General features: G+C 45.5%; 1 protein-coding gene across 1 annotated transcript in view; it reads left to right on the forward strand.

Annotated features, from left to right (window-relative positions):
- The first annotated feature begins 2,412 nt into the window (after positions 1 to 2,412).
- ndrg4 (NDRG family member 4) overlaps positions 2,413 to 26,808 on the forward strand; it is a 36,534-nt gene continuing 12,138 nt past the window's right edge. Inside the window, exons 1-4 of the mRNA XM_070907892.1 lie at positions 2,413 to 2,486; positions 17,840 to 17,930; positions 20,038 to 20,196; positions 23,656 to 23,694. Of these exons, the coding sequence (XP_070763993.1) occupies positions 2,413 to 2,486; positions 17,840 to 17,930; positions 20,038 to 20,196; positions 23,656 to 23,694 (363 nt within the window). The remainder of the gene's footprint in view (positions 2,487 to 17,839; positions 17,931 to 20,037; positions 20,197 to 23,655; positions 23,695 to 26,808) is intronic.

A 26,808-nucleotide genomic window follows, 5' to 3' on the forward strand; every position in this document is an offset into this window, starting at 1 on the left:
ATTTATTGACCCTGCAGGAAATAAAGTGCGCCATTTACTCTACAGCAGTGCCTCTTAACGCAACCAAAAAGATTAGTATGTGTTTGACCTGAAGAGGCAGTGTATTTTACATTGCATCGCGTTGTATACTTGCATTGGCAGTGGAAAGAATAAAACGAAGCTGCGTTGATGTGTTGAAGTTGCGGCTTCCGGGAAAAAAAGTCTTTGCACTTTCAGTAAACGCCACAGGTCTAATTCTAAAGTGGCATACAACTGCAGAGAAGAGGGAGCAGGGTGGGCCAAAGAAAATAACATTTGGTTTGCAGCAGACTTGAGGCGAGTGAATGATGAATCTGCAGTAGGTGGAAGTCATAAAAGTTGATTGAATTTGGTGCAGGTTTGTGTGACCCCGATATGTGCCTGCATTTGTGGAAAGCTGCCAGCAACACCTGAAAGGCTGAGGCTGTAGTGCATGATTGCAAAATGGTAGAAAAAAACAGCGGCGTGCCCAATAACCTGTATTCTATCTGGATAGTCATATTTCTTAGTGGTGACCAATTGTAAATAATAATAATAAACCTTTTTTTTGGGGGTCGGACCAAAGCTACACAATCACCAGAGAGACGAACATTTTTTTTTTGCTGTCTCTCACTCAAAGCCTTAGAGACGCTATCACTGTCCCCCTTTTTGTTTGGTCCTCTTACATAATTTGTCTGTCGGATCCAGAACTCGGCTCCGCTCCCCTCATCGTTTTTCCTTGCAGGGAGTGTTCTTCACATTCTGTTTTTGAAGCTATAAAACTTGTTGCACCCCCCATACTGTGCTGCTCCTTCAGCACATGAAACGGCCGCTGAAGCCGAGCCTGTCTTCCCTTTGGGAGCGGGTCTGTTTCTCAGCTCGGGGGTTTATAAATAGCTTAACAAAGAGCAATACACTCCTGCTTTTGTTCCTACACGAGCTACACGGAGCCACACTGTAGCAATGCTAGCACACTGCTCCAGTTAGGCCATATTTGGAATTTGGAGAGAGGCTTTGGAGTTTTTGGATAGCAGTGAGTGCGCAATAAACCTATAATTACATTATTAACCCAAATTCAATATATATATATATATATATATATATATATATATATATATATATATAGTGTTGTTTTAACTTGTGCACTTATTTGATCAAATCTTAATCTTAAATTCCATTGGCCGCACGCGCGGGTAACCAGCTGTAGGCTGACATTAGCTGTTAGCTGTTAGCTGTTAGCTGTTTACTTCCACTCCTATGTTAGTTACTCCCTGTCTTGGTTCGAATCACCGGATAACATTCGTAGTGCTGAGGTTACCTGTTGCTGTTAGCTTTGCTGAAGCTAGCTAGACCCCCCCCCCCCCCCCTCGTTTCTATAATGCAGGATGAACCCAGCAAGTGTTGAAATGAACATGAAGGAAAAGTAACGGGCTAAATTTAGCTAAGGTAGGCTAAGTAGCTAAGTTAGCTAACGTTCGCTTTTTCGAGTGGAGTACAAGCTTAACAGCACAGCCGGGTTTTTCCTAAAGTTGATGAGGGGCAGACCGCTTAAGTTGCTAACAGGTGATAGCCGACGCTATGTGGGCTTGTCGAAAAGGAGGGGGAAATGGGCGTTAGTGGGATTTACAATTATTTAGTGGCCCAGCCAGTAGAGGCACATCCGGGCATCAGCAGCTCTAAGGATATTGCTCAATCACTGTGGAAAAACATGCACAATGTCTGTCATTATATCCAACATTTTCTCACACAGAAAAGTGACCCACTGGCATTTCCAACAGCTAAACAATGGAGGTTGGCACTGCAAGTGAGCCACTGGAAAAGCAGCGCTGTTCTTGTTGTTGTTGTTGTTGTTGTCGTCGTCGTTGCCGCCGTGTTGTGCATGCTGATGTATTTCGTCTTTGCGAGATGCTTCGGTTGGATCTCTGCTCTAATTAGCTCGTGCCCTCATGCCTGTTGGGAAATGGCACTACAGTGTTATTTATGTAAATTACAGTCTGTGTTGTTGCACGTCTTCCTGGCCACTATTAGAGGCTGATAAAAGTCAGTTAATGCAGCTTTAAAGAGCTCACACTGGGTTTTGCCAAGGACTGCACGAGCTGCTTTTCTTTTTTTTTTTATTATTGATTTTTAAGATCTAATAACTAGAATAGCGTCAAATCACTCAATTACAGAAGTCTTTTTTTTTTTTTCTTCAATTAATTGCTAACCTTCAAGTTTCTCTCCCTTGGGCATTTCCACAGGATCCTATTAATATCTGTAATACTACCTAATGATGCCTTCTGTCTTCTTTGTGTAGTTTTATTGCATGAAGTCTCCTCTTATAATTCTGTGAATCCTATTACTGCCTTTGCACCTGCAATGCACCAACACCAGTATAGTAGATCTTGTCTCTTGTATTTTTATACCCACTGCTAGATGGGGCCTGGATTGTTTTGGAACTTCCCTCCCAAGGCTGGCTGCACGGTTCCACAGAGCCTCCTGCAGACCATGTACGTAGGACCGTGAAGCCACTGTACCTACATAACGTACCATACCGTGCCACACAGGTCTCTCCTTTATCCAGCCTGTGTGGATTTATCTATGGCATTTCCGTCCATCCGTTCCATCCGTCCAGTCTTTCACTTTCATTCTGCAGCAGCGGGCGAGAGCCCGCAAATCCACTGAAAATTCATCATCTAGTTGTTCAACAAACATGCATCGGACAGCTACAGGATGAGTAGTCCATCTGTCAGATATCCATTTAGAAAATCATTTTTAAATCACAACAGATACTGGAACAGACACTGGGAATTTGGCCGGGAGCAAAGCCAGACCGTGAAAATGAAATTTCCCTCAACATTTGGTGGCAGCCTATTCCAGGTGACACACTGCGTCGGTGAGACTATTCCAGCATGAGTGGTTCGCTCATTCTCCAGATTTTTCACCCGTCTTATGTTTGCATATACATCGGAACCAGAGGCTGCAAGTGATGATCTTTAAACCTCTCATCGACTCCCATTCAATTCAGACTGAATTCAGTTTGGAAGAACATAGCCGATCCCATTATTTATGTTATAACATGTCACATTTCTGCTTTTTCCTCTCCAAAGTAAAACTTAAAACCAGTAGCTAGTGCTCTTTGTGGTTACATTCATCAAGCTAAAAGAAGAACCAAAACAAGGCTCCTTCACTGGTTGTCTTATGGAAAATGCAAATATATTTGCTTTCTACGAATAACAACATATTTGCGCGTGATAGTCGAACCTCGAACCTTGAAAAAGTAGTTTGACGGAAGGGGAAAAAAAAGGTCTGCTCGCTACCTTTTTCTGGAGCTGTGCTATACGAGCACCTGCTATCACGTGGCCGAAGTCCCATGCTTGATGCGATGATTGAGCCATCTCCATGACAACTGAGCAAACTTCATCCACTGATGAAGACTGTGACATGCATGCAACCTCTGAAAAAGCTGGTGGAAGTGGACCTTTTACTTATTTATTTGTACCTTTTTTCCTGGTTTTGTTCAAAATATTCCCATTATATACGCACTCTTGGGCGCTCGCGTTGGTAATGGCAGTGCCTACCATTGCGCGTCAACACAGAAATATGAACGGGAATGCGCGGCGCATCAATAAATGCAGAAGAGAAAAGCTAGCGTCTCTTTAGCCACCAGCTAACGACTATCAGGCCATATTTTTGAGGGGGGGGGGAAGAATTACACCATTGCTAGCTTATCTTCAGAATTAAATGTGGTTTGTTTAGGGTTGCAGTTGTCCAGGTGAGCTTCTTTTAGGCTTAGACTTTGATACTAGTTTGATGTAAGTGGATCTCTGGGATCTGGTTGTATTTAGCCTGTAGACGCTAGCTTGGTCCCATATTGGTCTTTGTGAAGTTTCAGTCCCATGTCACCTTGTGCCCCCCCCCCCAAAATCTTATAACTCTAGTTGGTTTTCCAAATCCAGTTTATCCCAACAGCAAAAGCACTTTTTTTTTCGGTAAAGCTTTAATATCGCTGTACCCAGAAAGAAATGGAGCATAACAGTGTGTCCTGTCATCACACACACACACACACACACACACTTTTCTCAACGTGCGAGTTATCTATCACTGTCGCCCATCAGCTTTGAAATGCCAGCCTGGGTGCTGGCTGTCCTGTGTGGTTGTCTGAGTCAGCCTGAAAGGAACTGCATGTTCCACACATCTCTGCATGCGTATTATTACACCTTTGGTTATGGAGCCTCAGTGCGCGCGTGCAACGCAGTTCATCTTCCAACTTAGCAAATGCAACAGCGGGTAGCATATCTCCGGTGGTAATGTTCACCTTGGTAAATGTTCCTGAGCAAGAGAGCGGTGACGTTCAGCACATTCGCCCTGCCAGAAAAGAAACACGTGCTTTTTGTGAGAAAAAAAAACCCAAACCCCATCATAGTCAGAATGTGTTCAGAGCCGGAGCAGAGGCCATGGCGTGTTAGAGTGAAGGGGATCCATTCATTAAATGAATACTGCTGCTGACATATTGGTTATTGAATGTCTGCGCTGTGCCGCTCCGTGGTCCCTAATGGGGGACGTCTATTAAAATGGAGCATGGCACATCAGGGGTTAATGTTTGGAAACGTGATTTTTTTTTTTTGCGTTTTGCCTCTCAAGAGTTGTTGCGAGTGCAAAAAAAAAAAAAAAAAAAAGAAGGCAGAAAGAGATCTGAAATGCTGCCGGATACAGATTGGTACTGAAATAGAAATGTGATCTGTTCTTCACAACTGGCACGCATTAATTACTGGGTTATTTGTACACAACAAAAATAGTAGCCTGCCATGTCAGGATCACAATCCATCAAGCTAAAAATAGTACATGTGGTGTGTTTCCGTGTCACCTCCTCAAATTCCCTGCAGCTCTGTCTAAGTGTCAATCCGACGTTAGCAACAGCTCGCTCAAACGGACGTTTTTAGGAATAACAAAGGGCAATGAATGGAAAAGGCGCGGGTAGAAGGAGGGTCTGCTTTGGTGGTCTGCGTTGAGCAGCAGCAAAGTCGAGCCATTCAGATAGTTTTGGCTTTATGTGCAGGGGTTGTGAGATAATCGGCCTCCTCCCCAAAGACAATGGAGGGTGAGAGGGATCGCATTTATGGTGCTGATGGCGTTAACAACATTTCATTTCCCATCAAATGACTAATTAAAACCAAACTTATCAGAAAAAAAATGAACACTTGAACATCGGCGTGATAAGAACTACCCAAAATGACAGAAACCATCTTTGGGGAAAAATGTATTTGACGTGTACTTTGATTTTTTTTTATTCGACCCGTGTCCCAATCCGCTAGCATGGAAGGGGCGGGGCCTCATGATATATATATATATATATATATATATACTGTATATATCCAGCCAGTCACCAGGGGGCGATCGAGACGTTTTGGCTTCACTTTTGGGGAGCTGTCATGTCGTCGGCCTTTTTGTCCAGTCTACGGTCTCTGCACATAAAAACAAAAGTATCTCCAATGGCTAGATACCACTTTGGAGTTAAGTAACAAAAATACAGTCTACCCTTTAATTTATTTGACTTCATTTCATCTCTCGCTATTTATTGTAGGTTATCGCCAACAGATTTTCATCAAGACCTGTTCTGAAATTCTCTTTCGTGGGAATGACAACCCCTTTGTCCCTCCAGTCCCGAGGGCAAACGCTGCTGTTTGGGCTCTGGGTTACGGCCTGTTTGCGGCGGACGCTGTAATAAAACCACGCGCCACTGCAAGAAGCGGCCGCAGTTTTGCCCAGGAAACCATTCAGTCCGTCAGCGCGCTCCGCTGAGCTTTGCTCCTCGACATCTGGTTCTCCGTTTGGTTCAGGAAGGAGGCCGGCAAACACTCCCCTCTCCCCTCAGAGTACTGCTGGTGGCCACACACTGTCTGCCCGTCTGCCCTGCTGGCATCCTCCCCGCAGCCCTGTGGGCGGACCAGAGAATGGACATTTGGTCGCATCTTTCGGTGCGGCTGGCGGACGATCCAACTGTGCCATTCAGCTTGAGCCAAATAAAGAAAATGAAGTCATGGTGTGTGAATGTTTTTGAATAAGGCTAAGATGTAGTGTATGGCTGTGGCCGCTGGCCCTAACAATGACGGCACACGAGAGGTTGATGTCTCAACACCTCAGCAGGTCACAAGTCAGTTCCTCTGTATTGTACAACTAGCATATGCTAGATCTCCAAACGCATTTGGGCAACCACAACACTACACCCACGTGTGAGTGTTGATCATGTCATTCCAAAACCACGGGCACTGCTGCCCCAACAGCCTCCACTCTTCTGGGAAGACTTTCCACCAGATTTTGGAACCTGGCTTCAGTGATTTGACGCCACTGATGCTGCCGATAAGGTTCCAGCTCATCCCGAAGGGGTTGGATTGGGTTGAGGTCATGGCTGTTGGAAGTTGGAAGCATACAAAGCGTCAGAAAGTATTGTTGGAGTGTTTAGGTTTGCCCGCGTGATGAAAAACAGCCCCCACACCATTATCCCTATGCTTGCTTGCTAGCTTCAGCGCTGCGCTCGCTCCGTAAGCTTGTGAGGCCTAGCGCCTTCCAGCTGAGCAGCGGCTGCTCCGCCATGTTTCTCACCTTTTTTTTTTGCCAAAAATCCCACAATGCAACGCTTCACATTCAACAGTTTTAAGTCCAATTTCGCAAATTGCAGTTCTGTGACGCCGCACCCGCCAGTGAGGACGCAGGACTAGTCTGAAAGTGTATTCGAAATCTCACTTTTTACTGCTCATCGTGAGTCCGACAAATTCGTATTCATTCACAGTTGCTGAAAACTTTCCCCCAAGAACTGCAGTCAACAAGGGGGAATTTGCAACAACAAAAAAACAAGGATGCAGTCCTGCTCGAGCTGCCCTCCAGGTTTCGTCAGACGCTGACTTTTGCAAGGGAGTGAGAACAGCTGAATCAGCAATTTTTTTATTCTTTGTTTTTTTCCCAGGGAGCTGTCTGCAAGGCTTTATCATTAAACGGCAACATGTTTTGGTCGGGTGTGAGTAGGTTTTCGTCCTTGGGCTGCTGAGCCCTTGTGATGAAGCAGCTACAGTAGGGGCGACTGTGAGTGGTGGACTGTGGTCTGAGCTTTCGCGGGCGCACGGGGTCGCGCAGGTTGGGAACGCGTCCCCTAACTATGTGTGTGGAGCAAGGTGGTGATTGAGCCTTTCCTGATAATAGAAAGCAAAACAAAAGTGTGTGTCTGTGGTCCCCATTGAGGTGGGATTCACAAGGCGAGTAGATACATATGCAAACCCAGACATGAGTGGGGCTCCGCTTCAACGGCTGCTCTCGCCTCAGGCAGCGGCAGCTCTTCACCCGACCGACGCGCTCCTTCGAAGCTGGGAACATATTCTAGGATGTACATCAGAGGAGGGTTTAGTTGACTTTGGAAAACGGTTCTCAGCGTGCGGGCTGCTGCGCTGCTGGTGCTTATAAAGTCTCCGGACATTGAACTCAAAACCGAACTTCCCTAACTAACTAATCTTTCACTATGAGATTGTTTTTTCTTCTTCTACAAATTAGGTTATAATGCAGATGTAGCATGTAGGCTCCTTTTTTTTTTTTTATTGTGCTTTAGCGGCGTATACAGCGCTAACAAACAGCTTCGCAATTGATCAGATAAGCACAGGGCAATTGCCACACTGTGAACCTGGACCCCATGGGCCTTGAAGTAGAAGCATACGTTATATATAAGGGTTGCATATGTTCGAACTGTGAACCTCGATATCACAGAACGTTACAGCCTTTGTCGTAAACTTCACTGATAGTTTTCCAGGTTTCGCCGGTTACGCTCAGTCAGAGAGAGGCTGGCGACAAGCTGACAGTCTCGTCTCTTGATATGGGATTTTAAAGTGGTCCCAAATTGAATTCCAGGTAGAATTAAAGAGGTCTTTAAAGCGCTTAAATTTGATGAATGGATGAATACGACTGGGGAGTGGCTGCTCTAAAGTCCAACTCTCGGCAGAAACTCAGACCCCTTAAGGGGTGCGCCGCCCTCTCAAAGCTCTGCCGCCGTCTGTGTGAGCGCACCGCTGGGTGACTGGACACTCCCCATTTCCTTTTGTCTCACCTGAATCGGCTTGGATAGGAAGCGTGAATGCAAAAAAAAACTTTAATCCCAAGACGGCTGCTTTTTCTTCCTGCCTTCACAGCGGACTTTTTGGATACGGTGTGTAACTGTTTTTAGAGACACAAAGCTTTCATCTGACAGCGCTGACAGGGAAGCTTTTTTTTTTGCGCCGGGAGGGGAATCGCTGCTGAGGGTTTCAGCCTGGAGCTGATGGCTGATATTTTAATGTTTAATCCTCCGCTCCGACATTGACATCTCTGCTCTGTGCAGCCTCTCAGCCACAGAAGACTCCTCCAGACATTCAGCAGCTATGAATAATTAAAAGTGTAAGTTCGAACGGTTGGAGGGAGCCGAACTGTGATTTAAAGACACTTGTAAGAGGCGTCAGCAAGGTGTATCTGTTCGCAATTGCATGCGCGCGCGCACACGCAGGCAAACAGATGATGATGGTGACGATGATGCGAGGGATGATGTGCAGAAGTGAATGTCAGGGCATGTCGGTCAGGGTTAAGCTCCTTCAGGAATCACACCCACTTAATTCAATAGCACCCACGACTGAAAGACATCCAGTCAACAGGAGGGCAATGAGGCGGCAGACAGGTGATGGGATATTTCGATTTAGGTGATTTCATTTGTCATCATGGGTTTCATGATTACTAGCGAGCAAGCAAGTAATTGGAATGCATCCGCTGGGAGCCATGCACGTCTATGCTATAAGTTGGTACTGAAACAAGTGGAAACAGTTTGACCCCGCCGGTGGTGCTAAATGGAAAGTCTTTGAAGCGGTGGTCCACAAACCAATGGGGGTGACGCCGTCAACGGTGGGCCACGTCCGCTTCTTTCGTAGGGTCTGTGCTGCCGTCCCTAGAGCCACGCCGCTAGCACGACCCAAGACCAGCCGGCTCATTTAAGCACAGAGCTGTTAACGTAACAGCGCTTTCGCGCTTTTACACTTAACTGCTGTGTAAAAGCACTGTTTTTCAGGCTCTTCATCCGCCAGTAGAAGTGAAGGGGGGGGGGGCGTGTATACCCTTCAGAGGGCTGTTATCCTCTTTGAAGTGTGGCTGCGTTGGAATCGTTGACTGGGCAGCTTTTCTGGTGTGTTGAGCACACTATGGACATGAAAGTCAGGGAGTGCATCGAATGTGACACCTGTGTTGCACACGAAAACTCTGGTGCTTCCTGTTAAACCCCCCCGGTGAAAATCTCTCTCCTGTCCCGTTTTCTGTCACAGGTGTCTCTCCCGCTCTCGAATTTGTCCCCCTGCTGTCCCGATGTCTCTCTCTCTCTCTCTCTCTCTCTCTCTCTCTCTCGTTGTGCCGTCCCGGTTTCCAGGCATCGATTCAGCGATTGCACGTTAGATCAGATGCTTCCCCTCCACACGGCTGTGCCATTGATTTCCTGTCTGACAGAGAGCCTCTCTACCGTCCCTGCGTCCCCTTAAAGTGCCCCGCTGTCATTGGACAATTGGAGCGAAAACACTGGCTCCGAACCTTCCATCAGCCGCGCATAACACTCAAATGGTGTCATAAACATAGTGTAGATGCGGAGGCTGCTACCCTGACATTTGGGTGTAATAACTGCTGGGTGCTAAATGTGCTAAACGTCAATATTTCTTATATCAGCAATGGGTAAAAAGACTACGTGTAATGCAAAAGGTAGCGTTGTAGTGCTTGTAGTGTCGAACCCAGAGAGACTCTCTTTTCCCCTGAGCTCTACTGTGTTTTAGCCTCTTTTAGCTCATTGTTTCGGTTTTCCCCCAAGTTCCCCAGCAGGCAGCGGTTTTCAGTCATAGAAACCCGCTGTGAACCACCCACCCAGCACAGAACTGTAGACGGACACGCTGAACACGTTGCACGGCATTGAGCGGCCAGATGTTTCCCAATTGGAGTTGGGGGAGGAGATATATCAGTGTTGTGTTTTCAAGCTTCTTCCGCCGGCCCCTAGTGGCCCGAAAGATCAATTAATGCAGCTACTTTTTAGGCTTAAAGAGCTTATTTATTCCAGCAGGACTGAGAAAAATCTATATTTCTTTTCTCTACACAGTCCAGGACAATCACATCTCATCACACACCAGATCTCTGGAAGTTATTCTTTATTTCTGCATGAGATATCGTCATTTTTTCGTTTATACAGCATATTACATACATACATTCCATCAAGTGTTTATGCATGTGATGTTTTGGCAGCCTGAAGATGCTTGGTCTGAATGGGTTGCCCCCCCCCCCCCGGAAAACAACTCTCATCTAATGCAGACATAAAGAATAACCGCTTCTGATGATGGCTTGGAGCCACGCAAGGATCAGTGCATCTGTCACGGTGCCGATCGCTGCCTTCAATCCGCCCCTTGTCCCAAACAGCACAGGGGGGGAATCACAGTAATATCAAAGACAATACGAGTGGATCATCGTAACCCAGCGTGAGCTGGAGGAGGAGGAGGAGGGAACAGAAAACAAAGAGAGCGGCAGAGAGAAAGGGTTACTATGGTGTGACCGTGAGAGGTGCAGTTTGGCGAGAGCCGCTTGCGAACGTAGAACAAGAGAGGACATCATGTGTAAATTTAGCAATACCACTTCCACGAGTTAATACCATGACAATGCAAAGACTAAAGTATTTATACTATAGTGTCGGCTCTACCTTTGCCGCTTTCTGAATAACCCCGTGTGGAATGAAAAGTACAAAGAAACAAACGTGACAATGACAAAACAGATGAGAAGCACACATGACGAGACGCTGGGAAAATAATGTGTAAAGAGAAAAAAAAAAAAAGCAGTGAGGAGAAGGTGAGCCAGACCCGATGGGAATAAGCTGGGTTGTCATAGCAACTCTGTCTGGGCCGATTTAAAAAGAAAGAAAGGAAGAAAGACAGAAAGAAGGGAAGGAGGTAGAGAAAAGAAAGGAGGACAGGCCCACTTTGTTCTCCTCAACACTCTGCTGTAAAAGCAGACCGCTCTCACCCCAAACTAGAAAAAAAATGCCCCACTTGTTCTGGGAGAGCGAGCTCTTTTTTTTTTGTTTTTTTGGCAGCGTTCCTTCATGAGAGAGAGAGAGAGAGAGAGAGAGAGAGGACAACGAAAACAGGCCTGTAAATAACTTCTCACCCACTGACACTTTGGCTGCCTGACCACACGGTCGGTTGAGGGATGGGGAGAGGCTTTGAAGTTGGGACCCCCGCTGTGGAGAGCGGGACTGCGATGGCCGCATGCCCCACCGCTCCACCCACCGGCAGCGCGTGTTCATCACGCACAATACACGGCACTAGCCTGTGGGGCGTACGTCACCTTACCAAACCCTCGTTACGCTACACAGAAGCAATTCAGCTCGAATGCATTTGCATAGCACCGCGTCGCACGAAAGCAGGTCAAAGTGCTTCACATAAAGACAAAGTAAAAACAGCAAAACGGCTTTAAAGCGCTTTTTTTTCGGATCGTTAAACAGCGTCTGGAATCTCCGCCATCTACGCCTTTCTAACTTCCCAAAAACACAACACTCCAACAACTGCGGCCACTTCATGTGACCTTTGGCCTCGTGCGCGTGGAGGTGAGAGGGGAGGCCACGAACACTTCAACCCTCAGACGTAATGGTGACGACGGGACATCATGCCAAGTTGTTCGCTTGGAGCGCGCCCCATCCTTACGGGAAACTGGAAATTTCAGAATATGCGCGTCTGAAGCCTTCTGGCCTCGGAGGTCGAACAGGGTCGACTCACCTGTCGCCTGAGGACTGGACTGGTGAAGCAGCCTCCTCCCGCGGGCCTAAAGGTGACCCTATCAGTCTGGCTTCAACCAGCCCTCTCTTCCTCTGATATAGGCAGCTCGGAGGTTTGAAAAGATTGTGGTGACGGCAAATAAACGACAACTTGAGTCCAGGCCACTAAAACACTTGGTCCGGTCTCCCGTGCGAAAGTCAGATGCCCATCCATCACCGCGACCGCTAAATATAGGGCGCGCTACTTCCTGCGCCTGGCACCGAACGGCGGCCCTGGATGTAAACTGTGAGTTGCAGAATTACTCGGACGCTGGGACTGAAGCAAACTCACCCTTTCAGGAGTGTCTCGACGCGGCACAGCTCCACTGTTTCCGCCTTTGCTCTTGTGACATTGCCAACGAGTGATGATCCACCACGGGCTTAATGCACACACCCTACCAACTACCAACTTCTGTCCTGAAGGTGGCACTAGAGAGAAGTCCAAAGTGTGTCCCGAAGACTACGCTCAGTGAGTTTCATGGCTGTGTGCCCACTAGAGTTTGGTATTCCTTGTGTAAGATTGAACATTTTGAGGGAACGCCGATGACGTGTGTGATTTCCACGCCACGTGTATCAACATCAACAACAAGAACTTCACCATAGAAAGATGCAAAGTTACACACGGCATGAAGCATTAAACCGGAGGAGGACAGCGCTGGTATCTTTCCACCAGCACCAGCAGCAGCGGCGTCATGAGGCCAAATATAGCCGGTGTAATGCAATGGTAATTGATTTCACAACCAGCTGCCTTGCATCAGCGTGTCAGAGAGAATAGAGATGGAAAGAGAGGGGTGGGACGAGGGAAGAGGACGGACAGGGACGAGGGAGATGAGATTTGATTTGAGAACTGAAGGCAGAGAAGCGAGACACATGCTGGAGTGTCAAGAAGGAGAAGACAGACGTGCGAAGGTGCTGAGAAGAAGGGACGGGACGCTGGAAGACGGAGAAGGAGGGCGTAGGGTAAAACCATTTCGAGATGTCAAACAGTGGTGACGAATTTGAGAAAGACAGAAACAAAAAGAAGCAGAAGAAGAAGAAGAAGAGAGGATTCGCTACCCACAAGCTAACTGGATTCCTACAATTTCTAATCTAAGATTTTAAATGAATTAATCATATACATTGTCTGTGCAGCTAGTGGGCAGTGAAAACCTGTGTCCGCCAAAACCTGTCCGTCACTCAAAAACTCATTAGCCAATGGGGACGCACCCCTGAAAAACAACAACAACAACAAAAACCTCTCTAGTGGTGAACCCACAAAGAATTATCACCCAACTCTGCAGTGAGCTTTTTTAGCCCCATTTAGCTCGCTGTTTTGGTTTGATATCCACCAAACTCTGTTCCCATCGACTCAATTTCCAGCAGCATTAGGCAGCTGCTTTAATAAACTGGCTATACGCTACACCAGAGACGGTTGAGCCCAAAAACAGCAGACAGTTAGCAAATCGCTTGGTGGACGTAGTGGAGCTTTTAGCAGCTAAAGGGCCTGATATTTCCCTCTGGGGGCGGTGGAGAACAAAACGGCGCTAAAAGGAGAGTGAATGCTGATGCTAATGTTGCTCGGTGTCTGCCAGATGAGTGTATAGGTGCTTGGTTGCTAAACCGTTAGCGCAACAACTTGTTAGCATAAGAGCACCATAAGCTGATGTGCAACGTTATGTGATTTTCAGCTTTTGGCTAAAATTAGGCCAAAATAAATAAACAAATGAACAATACCTAAATTAAAAAAAATAAACAACTTTTCAAGCTCTCTTTCAGGGCCAGAAACTCACAATTTCCTACGTCCAACCTGCCCCCGTCTTGTTTTGCTAATTTGCTAGAAACGTGTGCCAACGGTTCTGACAATATGCGCGTGCGCAGTGATAGAGAACGCTTAAAATGCTGTACGAGTGGATCTCACGGCCCCGGTTGTGTATTAAGTTTCGTGCAGATGGGTCTATAAACACACAAGCTTCAGGGGAGAAAGTGGCATCAAAGCCATGCAAATTTAGCGAAAATCCAGTAGGACGTACACAGATGGTCCTGGAGGCAAAATTGTAAAGCAATGGATGCAATTATGCAAGAAATCCAAGGAGGGAAGAAACAAGGATTTATTGAGGTGAAATAAGGATAAGGAGATAATCCTTCTGTATTTATTTATTTTTTATATATATATATCCTTCGTGCTCGGCGCTCATCGCTGTGCTTTCTCAAAGAATGTGGGCGGCGTAGTGTTTGTTTTCTTTGGATTATCTGTCAGTGAAGCGCGAGTGTCTGTAGGTGGCGCGCTTTTCATTGCCTGTTCAGCCGTGCTGGCTGTGACTGCTGGTGCCCATAATCCAGTTCTTCTTCTTCTTTCTTTTTTTTTTTATCCCAGCTTTAGGCGGCTCACAGACTGTCTGACGCAGAGTGAATTGATCTCCGTGACAGTCTGGAGGCTCCGCTTCTTCTGGCCGTCTCCGGCGTCACTCACAAAAGTGCACTTAGTTGACATAAGTGTGTTGGGTTTTATCAATTGAATGAACTATATACACAGTCAAGGGCGACATTTCTATCTAAATAGTTTTTTTGGTTTGTTTGTTTTTTAAAAAGTATTTAGAAAGAAATCCACATATCCATCAAACATTTTATCGTCTCTTATACATATATATATTTTTTTTATCATGAAAGATATTCTGAAAATTAGTTATATATATATATATATATATATATATACATAAAATAAAAGGACAGATTTTCAAGATTCTATGTATATATATACATATACATCCTATATATGTACATCATACATATCCTTGTATCCTTCCACTTTTATCCATATATGCGTATATATGTGTATATATGTATGTATGTATATATATATATATATGTGTATATATACACACACATAGTGACACTATATCCGAGTGTAGGTAATACCAATGCCAAACACGTTACCTGAGATATTACCCCAGCAGTGTGCTTTCCAGACACATGGGTTAGTCCACATCCCCCAACACATCATCGAGCTAAGGTTAGCTTAATAGCTAGCTATGGGAATTTGCTATGGCAAATCCGACGGCCGTTGGCCCGCCGTTTCAAGAAGTTAACGAATGGTGAATCTGCACTGTTAACAATTCAGTCTGGTCAATTTGTAAGCTCTTGTGGCCCCAACTTTGTTCTTTCAAGGCCGCTTCCTTTTAGTCCAACAAACTGGAGAAGTAAAAATGAGGACTGCTTGCGAGAAAAGAGCGCCCAGATATCAGGTGCTTAGTACAGCAACTGTAAAAAATTGTAATGTCAATCAGAAATACAGAGTAGAGAGAAATGTGACGATATAAGGTGAGGGAGCGGAAGGGAGGAAGAGCGGCGGTGTTGTTTGTTCTGGTATTAATACTCCTCGTGGCTCCAATCCAGTGGCCTCAGAAAGGTCACACTCGCCCGTTTAATAAACTGGTCACGATGGGAGGGAGACAGCGAGGGAGGAGGTGGGGGAGAGGAGGAAAAGCAAAACCCTCCAGGGTTTGAATGGCATGTGTGTGTTTTCTAAGGCTGACAGCATGCGTGTGGTGTTTCATATTTTTAACCGTGTCAGCTTTCATGTGATTGTCAGAACTACCGAAATAAGACCGCCTGAGTTGTAGTCATTTCTAATGAGCCTTTGAAGAAAGGGTCGGTGGGAATAAACAGTCGAAATGAAATGGAAAAATGCCCTTTTAATCCCCGGTCATGTTGTGCTCCTATTTAACAATATATGCCAAAAATAAATAAATAAATAAATAAAACAAACAATTTCCTTGTATTCTGATATCAAAATCCAAACGCGTTTTTTCTTCCTGTAAAATCAAATATGACGTGCGCTTCCATTGGCTTGACCCAACCAATTTCAACCAATCGATCGATCTTTTAGCGGCACAGAGCCAACACTCATTAGTTAGCTAGCTAGCGACAGCTAATCAAATTCCCCTCGACGTCATGTCCCGCCTGCATATCCCGTTTCACTGGGGAAAACACGCCGCGGCACGGAAGCTGAATACTGTCGAAACGCCGCTTCGCGACGACTTTAAAGCTGCTCTCGTCAGTGTTTGAATAATGGCCGTGTGCCGAGCCGTAGACTTGAGACTTGAGACTTGGACTCGTCTGCTGTGAGACTCGGCTCAACTTATCTAACTAATTGCTGAAAAGACTGCAACTCACCTGCCACCCGAGCGTAACGGTTCTCGCGTCTTGTAAACACAGCCCAGGACACTGCGCTTCACCATCAGTGCAATCTGACTATTAAAACTGAAGTAGGACTTGTTAGTTAAAGTTAGTTAAGTTTTTTTTTGTCCATCATGAGACACTTTTGTGTCTTTTCGCCAGCGGCACAGATTAGTCACATATTTGCTTTGACATGGATGGCGTGCATAAAGTCATAAAGTAGTGGCTCTGACACACACACACACACACACACACACACACACACAGACGCACTCTTCATCAGCTGCTGGGAGTGACCGTGAGAACGGCAAGAGGGCAAACGTGGTTGGACAGAGAGGAAAAGGGCGGGATGAGACAGAGGGGTGTTTAGTGATCAGTCCATTAATCGATAAATCGATCGACAGCCTGTTTTGATCATGGATAAATGGTTTCCGTCACTTTTTCAAGCGAAAGTGTCAAACGCTTGCTGGTTTCCGGCTTCTTCAGCGTGAGGATTTGCTGCTTTTCTTTGTCGTTTGTGACGGCAAATGAAGAGTCTTTGGGTTCTGGACTGTTGTTTTCACCATTTATTTTGGTATTTTTATAGATGAAAGAAAAAAAAAATAATAATAATAATGATAATAATAATAATGGTGTAGCTTGACAGGTGTAGCTGTTGCTGTGCTGTCTGAACACACTCTCCCATCATCCAGCTCTCTAACTTCACTTTAAACGAGGAAAAGTAGTCCCTGAGGAGATCAGCAGCACCAACAGAAATGAATTTAAAGTGCGTGTGTGTGTGTTGCCGTGTATTTGTGTCCTTTTTGTATAACTGTGTGTCATGGCTGTGTGTGTGTGTGTGTGTGTGTGTGTGTGTGTGTGACCTCAAACACAGAAGCCCCTTCTAATTCGACTTGAATGCAGCCTCGGCCCTCTTGTTATCTTTGGGGCAGTTAGTCTGTGCACTTCCGAGCTCCACTTTTTATTTTTTTACAAGCGTAATCTCGGTCACTAAGCATCCACGTCGACTCCAATTCCGAGTGCGTGTTTGTCATCTTGTAAACTAGAGCAGAACATCACTTGGACAAACAGTGTTTGTGTAGATACTGTGCTTTGAACTTTGGACAGCCAATCCAAACTTTGTATTGCTTCTCTCCATTTTGGATCTCTGATTTTGAGAGTGTAGTGGAGGAAATGACATAAGCTGTACTTTTTGGTACTCGCTGTACCGCTCGCTCAAACACACTCGACAAATTCCAGCGCACTTCAAGGTCCCCCGCGGAGCTGTTGACCTCTAGTGGCGCCGCGGAGCGATGTTTTCGCGAGTGAGTCACCGTTGTTGTTTGTCTTGTGCGCTGGTGGGTGACTGCCAATGATTTCACATTATTCCAGTGGTCTGCAGGTTTGGGGGGGGGGGGGGGGGGGGGTAATATGCCAGCAAACACAGCAATGCGTCAGCAGAGAGAGAAGAAGAGCACTTGAACATAGATGCATGGATCCGACGCATCAGGGCGGCGGAACCAGTTCCCATCTTGATCCCATCTGATCCACTTCCTCATCTGTCAGCTGCTCAGATTGTTCCAGTTCAGTACAACATCCAGTCAGCGACCCGATCCCTTCCGTAATTTCGCAAAGTGGATTTGTGAAATTACACCGCGAAGGGACTGTTTCATCCCATTGAGCTGAAACTGAACTGCCATCATCATGCAACACGCCGGTAGCGATGCAAATGCCGATGCATCTCGTTTTTTGTTTTTGTTTTTTGGTTCTGTTTTTCAGGTCAAACACAAACTTCACTTCTCGTGCGTGATGAAACGATAGTGTAACCTTAGATGTGTGTGTGTGTGTGTGTGTGTGTGTGTGTGTGTGTGTGTGTTGCCATGGTGATTGCAGGTTGCTGTCCAGGATGGCGGGAATGAAGGAGCAGCAGTTCACGGAGGAGAAGCCCCTGCTGCCGGAGCAGCGAGGAGCGGACTCGGACATGGTCAGTCGACCCGGTTTACTTGCAAGTGTATGTGTGTGTGTGTGTGTGTGTGTGTGTGTGTGTCCTCCCGCTCCGGTAACCCACCTGCCCGCCTGGGTTCGCTCGCAACTCTCGGCGGCATTGAGACGGAGACGTTTGTGCTCATTAGCTGTGATGGCTCATAATTAGACCAACGTGCTTGTTTACCGGCGGAGGAGGAAATTAATGAACTCCATCCAACCGTGGCTCTTTGATAACAGCACTCTGAAAAGATGAACGCTCATTTAAGCTCAGAGCGAGAGCGAGAGAGAGAGAGAGAGAGAGAGAGGTGGAGGACAAAGAGGGAGGCAAAAAAAACAAAACAAAAAAACAGAGCAGGGGAATAGGCGGTGGGCGGTTACATAAAGGCCACTTATTCCAGTCCACTTATCCATTACCAAAGCAACAGGTTGTGGCTGAAGCAGGGGGAGGGGGGGGGGGTGTTTGAGAGCCCCTCGTTGTGGGAATGATGGAAAAGGTGGAGACGCGCCAGATCCACTTGAAGAGGCCAGATTTATGCCTGAAAAAGAGTTTTGTTGTTTTTCCTTGAGTGAGGGGGAGTTATTATTCCTACAATCCGTAGATAAAGGGAAATGAATGGGAGGTCTCAATAATTAAAAAAAAAATCATTGTGGGGAGCAAAGAGGCAGCAAAACCCCCGCTGCCCAGAGAGCAGCATGAAGACAACATACTGAGCCACCCACAAACAAGAGTGGAGTGTTCCTCTGCTCCTGACAGGCCTCTTATGCCTGCCGGAGGAACCAGGCTAAATATGTTAGCCGTGACTCATTTGGCCGCTGTGTCAGAAATGAAACGGTGCCCCCCCCCCCCCCCCCAGGAAATACAGTAGGTCAGGGTTTGTTTTTTGTTTTTTTGACTCAGTAGCTTATTAGAAGTAGCCTAAATATGCTGCGCGTCAATACGGACGACCAGCTCTGCGATTGATCCGCTCATCCGGCAAAAGGTCATCAGGCCTGCTCGTTGCGACCCGCTGCTCGCAAGTTATCGAGGGCATCGACCGCTGCCGCATCGACCCAGCGGCGCGTTGGTTGCGTGGCTCGACGGGGCGCGCTTGTTTTATTGTCTCCGTCCTCCTCCTCTGCCAGCTCACCTAGACTCTGCTCCTAGAGTGACCTTTAAGAGCAGTTACCAAGCGATTACCTCCTGGCGCGGAAACACCGGCAACAACTCCGGTGTGACTCACAGCAAGTCGCGCTGTGGAATAATGCTGCATTCAGTTCATGCGGGCGCATGAGAGCAGAGATGTCCCCGTGGTTGAAAAGCAATGGCTTGGAATAAACGACGTCAGAGAAATGCGACCCAAACGCGCCCCAACTTGCGATTGGACGTTGAAAGCTCTGGTCGCTGGATCCAAAATTTGGCGAATAACGAAAAAAGGAAAAACTAGGAAAAACTTTAAAATTAAAAAGCCAAAATCGGAATAGATAATGTAACGTTTCAGTGTTTCAAAGTAACCACGGCTGCAGCTACAGAACCACTGAGGACACTGCGCTCATGTCCTCCGTATTAGCAACTAACACATAGTCGGCCATTTATAGGCTGATTCCACTCAATTTGTTCCAATTGGACTAAGTGAATAAAGGAATGTCAGTGTTTCTCCACAAGAAATGTCTTGTATTTCTTGAGTGCTTAGACCATCATGCCGGGAAATATAACTCGGAAGTACTCGGAATACTTTCCTTTTGGTATCTGGGCAGAATTTTATGTGGGACGGTGGTGGGGGGGGGGGGGACTGGATTTATGCAAGTTTGTACTGCTTTTGTATTGTATTGCTTGTATTCACGTTGTTTCCCATGTGACATGACTGCAGCATATTCCTGGCCCGGAGTCGCATGTGGATAGTCTAATCCAGCAGGTTTGCGCCCACAACCTGTTCCTCCGTCTCTGTTAAAAGGAAGGCTGCAGATCTTCAGCTTGGCTGGAGCAGAAATGAAGCTTGAAATGTTTAGAGGATCACTGAGCGCATTTCTGAGACTCCCATAAACATTGCATCAGGAGGTGAATCATGAATGATGTGCGTCACATTTTGATGTTTACTGTATGTCGCTGCTCTGTCTTCCCAACACAGCAGGATAAAGGAGAGGAGGCATCGGGGGGGTTACCGTGCCCCGCCAGCCCCGCGCCCCTTAACCACCCCCCTCCCCCCAGCCGCCCCACTCACCGCTGGCATGTCATCGCACGGCACTGGCTCCGCCAGACCCGCCGTCGGACCAGCGGGGTCCTCCCGGTAACTACCAGAACCACCAGAACAAGCAGAAACATCCGACTGCCAGTCACACGCATACACACACAATGTCTTAGTATAGATCTAAACCATAAACCACAAATCACATGACATTGATTTGTCAGTCTATAAAATCCGTTGGGAATGTGTTCAATTCTATCGTTCCCTCTGAGCTCTACAGAGGACTTGCACAGCAGTTTTATGTACTTACACCAACACCAACATGGCCGATAACCGCTGGTAACCGCTAGAAAACACCAGCTGTCTGCACGGTGCTGGAAAAACATGCTCTCACTGTTAAAATATCATACCTGTGACTTGCAGTGGTGGAAGCAGCAGTAAAAAACAAACAAAAAAAAACTTAATTACAGTGTAAAAAATGCTCGATTTCAAGTAAAAGTCCTGCATTGAAAATCTCACAGAATCATCATCAGCGAAGTATTAAAAAGTAAAGTACTCCTCATGCAGCAGCATGATATTCTGTTTCTTGATTATTATTACTGATACATTTACATGTAAGCAACATTTCAGGGTTGTGGCTGGTCACGGTAAATCGAACGCCAACTACTTTACACGCTGTCGGGTTATAAAATCTGTATTCAACGCGCATTTCGCAAGCTGACCACGTGTGTTATATTGTTGTAAAATCTTAATTTGCATAGTAATTAGAGTTGTCAGTGGAGTAAAAAGTATACTTTTTTCCTCTGAAATGTAGTAGTAAAGAAAAAATGTAGCATAGAATTAAGTGTAAATACCTCTAAATTGCACATAGTACCATTCCAGCACTGGTGGTGTTTTTTTTGTTGTACTATATACAGAAATAAAACACCAATTTATTATGTTTGTTTTTAGATCCCTTATATATAAACACATAGTAACCGTTGTTACTGTTGGACATAGATTCTCTAACGTACTGTGCAAAAGTCTCAATAGTTCAATGGCCTGCATCTACAGTAATGACCCATCACACTGACCAAATAATAACACCTGGTCAGCATCCTCTAGACACCTTGTACCACCTTTGGTAAGACAAGCCAAACATTTTGTCTAGACCTCAACATCCCCACAGCAACACACTCCAGGTCCACAGCGCTCCCCCTTCTCACTGAGCTTCGCTGCTGCTGCTGCTGCTGCTGCTGCTGCCGCCGCCGCCGCTGCTGCTGCACATCCTCCACATTGCAGTATTACGGGGGTGGGAGTTATAAGAAAGAGAAGAGTGCCACCTGCTGGTCCGACCACCGTACTGTCAGCTCCGGCATGTCCCGCCTGAAAACAATAAGCCATCTGCATGAAATCCACAGGGACTGAAGTTGCCCTTCCAGCTTGCACATTTCTGTACAGATGAGAAATCAGTGTACTTCAGACGTTCGGGAGAAGGTGCAGTGGCGTATACTCGTTCAATATTATCTGAAGTTCTTCTTAAAGGGCAGCTTCAGGTCCTGTTGTTTTTAGCGATGTCGTTCTCTCTCTTCAGGTGTGTCCCTGATCCGACTTTGTTCACTCAATGGACTTCCGCTCCTGTCCTTTCTTTTCCAGTCTTCACTGCTAATAACTTCATATGTGACTTTCTTTACCCCCCCCCCCCCCACCCCACCCCGCCTTTACCTTAATCCACATCTGTTCCTTTTGACTTTGTACCCATCTTAAATCCTGTCATATTTTCTTTCAGAAATGTCTTCAGAAATTCCTCAACTCACAAACTAAGACTTTTCCGTGTGCATGTCGCAAACAATGAAGCAGCGTGCTAACCGTCTGTCTGACAGTTCCCGACTGGTGTCTAACCTCACGTGCACGTCTGTCTTCTTTTTTTTTTTTTTTTGGTCCAGATTTCACAGCAGGAACTCTTTAATGACATGTGCTTGAAATAACACAGGTTAGGATCAGTAAGCCTTTACTGATGCGCGTTGAAAAATGGCACGTTAGACGTTTCCCAGCGCGTCAGTGTGTGTGCATTTGGGAAGAAAAAAAAAAACCTGTTTTATGTCAACGCATCTCTTCTTGAAGGAGGAGCCGAGACCAGATTCCTCAGAAAGGCAGCGCTGCAAGACAAAACACGTATCCAAAAATATTTGCGTTTGAGTGCTCAAACACTGGAGAGCTTTGAGTGGCGCAGGCACAGCTGTCACTTCTACTGAAGCCAGCTCGTCACCAATCAGTGTCTCTGAATTCTCTGGCAGTCAGGGAGTCCAAATGTTATTTTTGTGCCTGATCTAATGCCCCAGCTCATCTTCGTGGATGACTGTTGAGCTGAACTTGTTGTCGGGGTGGGGTGGGGTGGGGTGGGGTGGGGTGGGGTGGGATCTGGTTGCTTGTGCTCTCTTTCATCCTGTATTAAAAAAAAACATCTTCCCTCACTTTTTTTTTTTTTTTTACTGCTGATTTGTTCCCAGTCTCCCACATGCACTTGAGCAAGTTATCTTTACTGTCTCTGTAGAATGAGATACACAGGTGTATTTCGGCACTAACCACGCGCAAAATATTCACATAGTTGGAACCTTCAGAATGCTTTTAAAGGGGCACCAATTTTACCCCCTGACGATGTCATAAAGGTGTCATCAGGGTTATCTCCGCCTGGGCTTGGGAACGGAAAGCTTTGCAAACTGGTTGTGTGAAATGTTGGTGTTTACAAGGGTCTCATGAAAGCCACTATGTTGTTGCATTATGGGAAATGTGTCCCATCTGTAAAACTGAAAAAAAACAAAAAAAAAACAAGTTTTACCAGGTGAAAAAGTTTTTTCCAGGATAATTTTTCTAAATTACTTTTTTTTCATCTGTAAAATCATTTTTACAACAAGACAAAAAACTGTTTTGGCAGGAGGAAGGTTTTCAGGATCATTTGTTTGTTATTGTAATACTCATTTTGGCCACAAGAGTGTGCCAAAAAAGTGCAATAAAAGATTCACCTGCCAAAAAAAAAAAAAAGAGTAACTTAAAACAATTTCCTGGCAAAACAATTAAGATCAGATTCTGGAGCACCAGATTAGTTTTTTCTCCCTTGCCTCTCAGGGCTTCCGTACAAACCTACTGCAGTGCACTACTACATTACTTCTTTAAATAAGTTCAAATGCAGTACACTTTTACTAGCAAAATCGTGGGTTTTTGTGTTTATAAAGGGAGAAATTCATCCCAAATTTAATATGTGACATACATTTCTGTGTATGTTTGCAGAGACAGTTGAAAAGCATATACTGCTCAGCTAAGGTGCTTTCTGGGAAACTGTGTTTTTCTGTATCTGTGGTTTGGACCTACAGTGTACAGCTTGTGTTGCTCTTCTGTAAGCCTAGCTGCCTTCAGCTCCGATAGTGGATGCGCCCTTTAATGAGTGAGGAAAATGTGTGTGTGTGTGTGTGTGTGTGTGTGTGTGTGTGTGTGTGTGTGTGAGAGTTCAGACTGCTGAACTCCTTCTGATTCTAACTTCTTTTTTCTTCCTGTCTTCCTATCTCTGCCTGTCTTTCTCTGCAGGAGAGCTGTGAACAGCTGATGCCGGCGGGGGATTGGAAGGTATGAGCTGATGTGTGTGCTGCTGTTATGCTGCCTCTCTCTGTCTCTCTCTCTCTCTCTCTCTCACCTCTGTTACCTTCTCGTCTCTTTTGTGCTCTCGCCGTCTGTCGTCCTTCATCTTTTTCTTTGTTTGCCACCTCTTCGGGCTCGGTATCACTCGGGGTAAACAGTGATGCCTGCCTGAGTCAACAGAGGAAAGAGAAAGAGGAAGTTCGATAGCTGTAATTTCACAGGGCTAAATATAACAAAGATGATAATGACTACCGATGGAAGCGCTACTTCACCGCCCCCAATGTGCTGCTGAAGAAAGACAGTGGCAGGGATGGTGCAGTCATTAGTACACAAAGGTCCTGGGTTTGAATCCATTATGCAATTGGGGGTGTATTTGTCACCCATTTTCCGCCCGCTAATGATAAGATAACGAACAGATGGGTGGGAAATGACAGCATGTCTGATATATAATAGCGATGTCTCGGCGGTTACCTGGCTGAGATAAACAGGTTTTGTACTGGGACGGAGTATCGAGGTGTGCCACATTTCAAATAGCCTCTGTCTCAAAACAAAAAGCAATACTTAGTACTAGAAGTATAGATTGACAGCTCCTACGCTGTAGATGTTTCTGTTCAATTCCTAATCATCTTATCTTTGTTATTAGGTTGTAAGCTTGTGACAAAAAGGCCGGCAGACATATTCTTAACACCACCTCACTTCAGGATTGTGGCGGCGATTTGAGGACACGCCAAGCTCAGCTTTGCTTTTTTTATTCGTTTAAACTGTGGCCTACTTAGGCTTTGCTAATATCTTTCACACTCGGCTGTGCTTCATCAGTTTCAGTTGCTCTCAACGCTTACATCAGCCTGTGTTCATTAGATATGCAGTGAGCGGTGATTCTAATGTTGGATAACTGCTACTAGTGTAGCCAAGGGCTGGTCTTTAGGCACACGTCTTAAAAGACCAACAACGCCACTCCCTTCTGCTTTCAAAAAAACACGCAAGTTGCCACAGTGAGGTTGTGAGCATGTTGCCGAACATCTATAAAAGATGAAACACAGGGAGCCATTATGGAGCTAAAACGGTCCGAATCAAATAAAACTTCTATTTACCAGCACTAAAAGAGATGCATCTCAAACAAAAAGATAAAAAGTTGGTACAGCACAGGTCAGATGTAAAACTACTTTAAATTTATATCAATGTAATATCACAACCGAGCGCCATGCTAGTTTCCCGCCACAGCGGCAATCAAATGAAAAGGTGCCGAGCGCTTAAAACAAGGACTGGGTGTTAAACACAAGTTGCGATTAAAGGGATTAAAACCAAATCTAAATCAACAATCCTGTCCCGTGCTGAGCCAAATCCCAAGTCCCAGGTTTATGTGGGGTGGAGACAGGGCACCCGCAACAGATGAACAAGTGAACACAAGACGCGTTCTCGCGCTCTGCAGCCAATTAAACGACAAATCCAGGTAAACCAGGTAAAAAAAGCCTCACGCTCAGGGAACGACCAAACACATGCGAGATCAATTCAAGATATTTGTATGGCGGCTAAAACATGCAAGACAAACGACACTCAGTATGAAAATTCAAACACGTGGCTGTGGCTGTTACACTAATACCCACTGTATGCTAGCACCTGCCTACTGAAAGCTACTTTGTATGAAACTGTGACCAGCTGCTCCCCGAACAGGAGCTAATGCAAGCTAATGCTACATACCAAGCATGAAACAGCAAAGAGCTGGAGTAAAGGAGTGGCTAATAAAAAAAAGAAAAAAAAAAAAAAAGGTAAATTGTAGAAAGTCATTTAGTGAGCTGAAGTGAGCCAGAAAAAAAAAAAGGATTTTTGTCCTCTATTTAGGTATACCACTCCCAGGACCCTGGCATTGTACATGCTAGCTCACCGGTTTACTAAGACACCCGTGTGTAACGGAGCCGTCGGTGGTGTTATTTATGACACCTGTGCTAAATATAATTTCAGCAAGATTCATTTGGAGTCTTTATGGGTAATAATGAGTAACAAAAAGGCTTAACTTTCACAAGATAATGTCGAAATTAGCATGTTTTTTTTTGTTGCTAATGCAAACAGGCTAACCTACGCATTGTATGCGTGATAGCATGCTTGAGCCCAAGATGTCATACAATGGCCGCTGTCCAAAAGATGCATGTCGTCACTGAAAATAACTTTTAACATTCCCCCGTTTATAAAGACGTGAAGAGCGCCATGGCTTGATTAGGTAAGACGAAAGGCGCCCACAGCTGGGAGGGGGTGGCTTTATGTTTTTTATGAAAACACCGCATCAACTTGATCAATGTATATAAACTGAAATTGAAAAAAATAAGCTCTGTTGCACCGCGAGTGTGCATTAATTCAACAAACGGTAAATGGTGCCCCCTTGTATGGCGCTTCACGGTTGAGGTCTCCTTCACCCATTCGCACGCCACGCACGGTGCTGGCCTCCCCGTGCGACAGTGCTCGCCTCGGCTAATCGGAGCACAGCACCTGAGCCCTCCCAACTTGTAAACTTGCCCGAACCATTACGCCATCGGTTTTCGAGAAGTTGAGTTTTCACACGTGTAACGACTCTGCTGGTTTATTTCAGTCGGGCATGTGCTGAGTGTCAGACAGGAGTGATGAGACGTTTCTCACGAAACACCTCCCTTTCACACTCCAAACCTGACACGTCTAAAAAAAATTAAATAAAATAATAACGCTGCATTTGAAGAGCAGTGTCTAGCTGAACTGTAAAGGTTGTTACAGACAATGAAAATCTCTTGTTCTAGATCTCACCCGCTGCACATTGCAAGCTCTCAATTAATGAGGCAACATTTTAGCGATTGCATCATCAGTAAAAGCTGTGAGGAATTAAAAGTCAAATTAATTGAATTCATTACAAGTAGTGCGCCGAAGTGCTCTTCACATTCAGTCAAATGTATGTTTTTATTTATTTATTTATTTTTTAGATTCGTTAAACTTTTTGATTTGTTTTATTGAGGCGCAAGCAAATTCATTTTTTCACCTTGCCATAAAAAAAGTGGAGCTGTTGCTGATGTTATTGCTTGATGTCCCTCCACCTTAAAAGATGGCACACAGGTCGTGTCATATTTTTATAAAAACATGAAA

The sequence above is a fragment of the Enoplosus armatus genome, chromosome 6 (assembly GCF_043641665.1).
Source record: "Enoplosus armatus isolate fEnoArm2 chromosome 6, fEnoArm2.hap1, whole genome shotgun sequence".
NCBI classification, from domain to species: Eukaryota; Metazoa; Chordata; class Actinopteri; order Centrarchiformes; family Enoplosidae; genus Enoplosus; species Enoplosus armatus.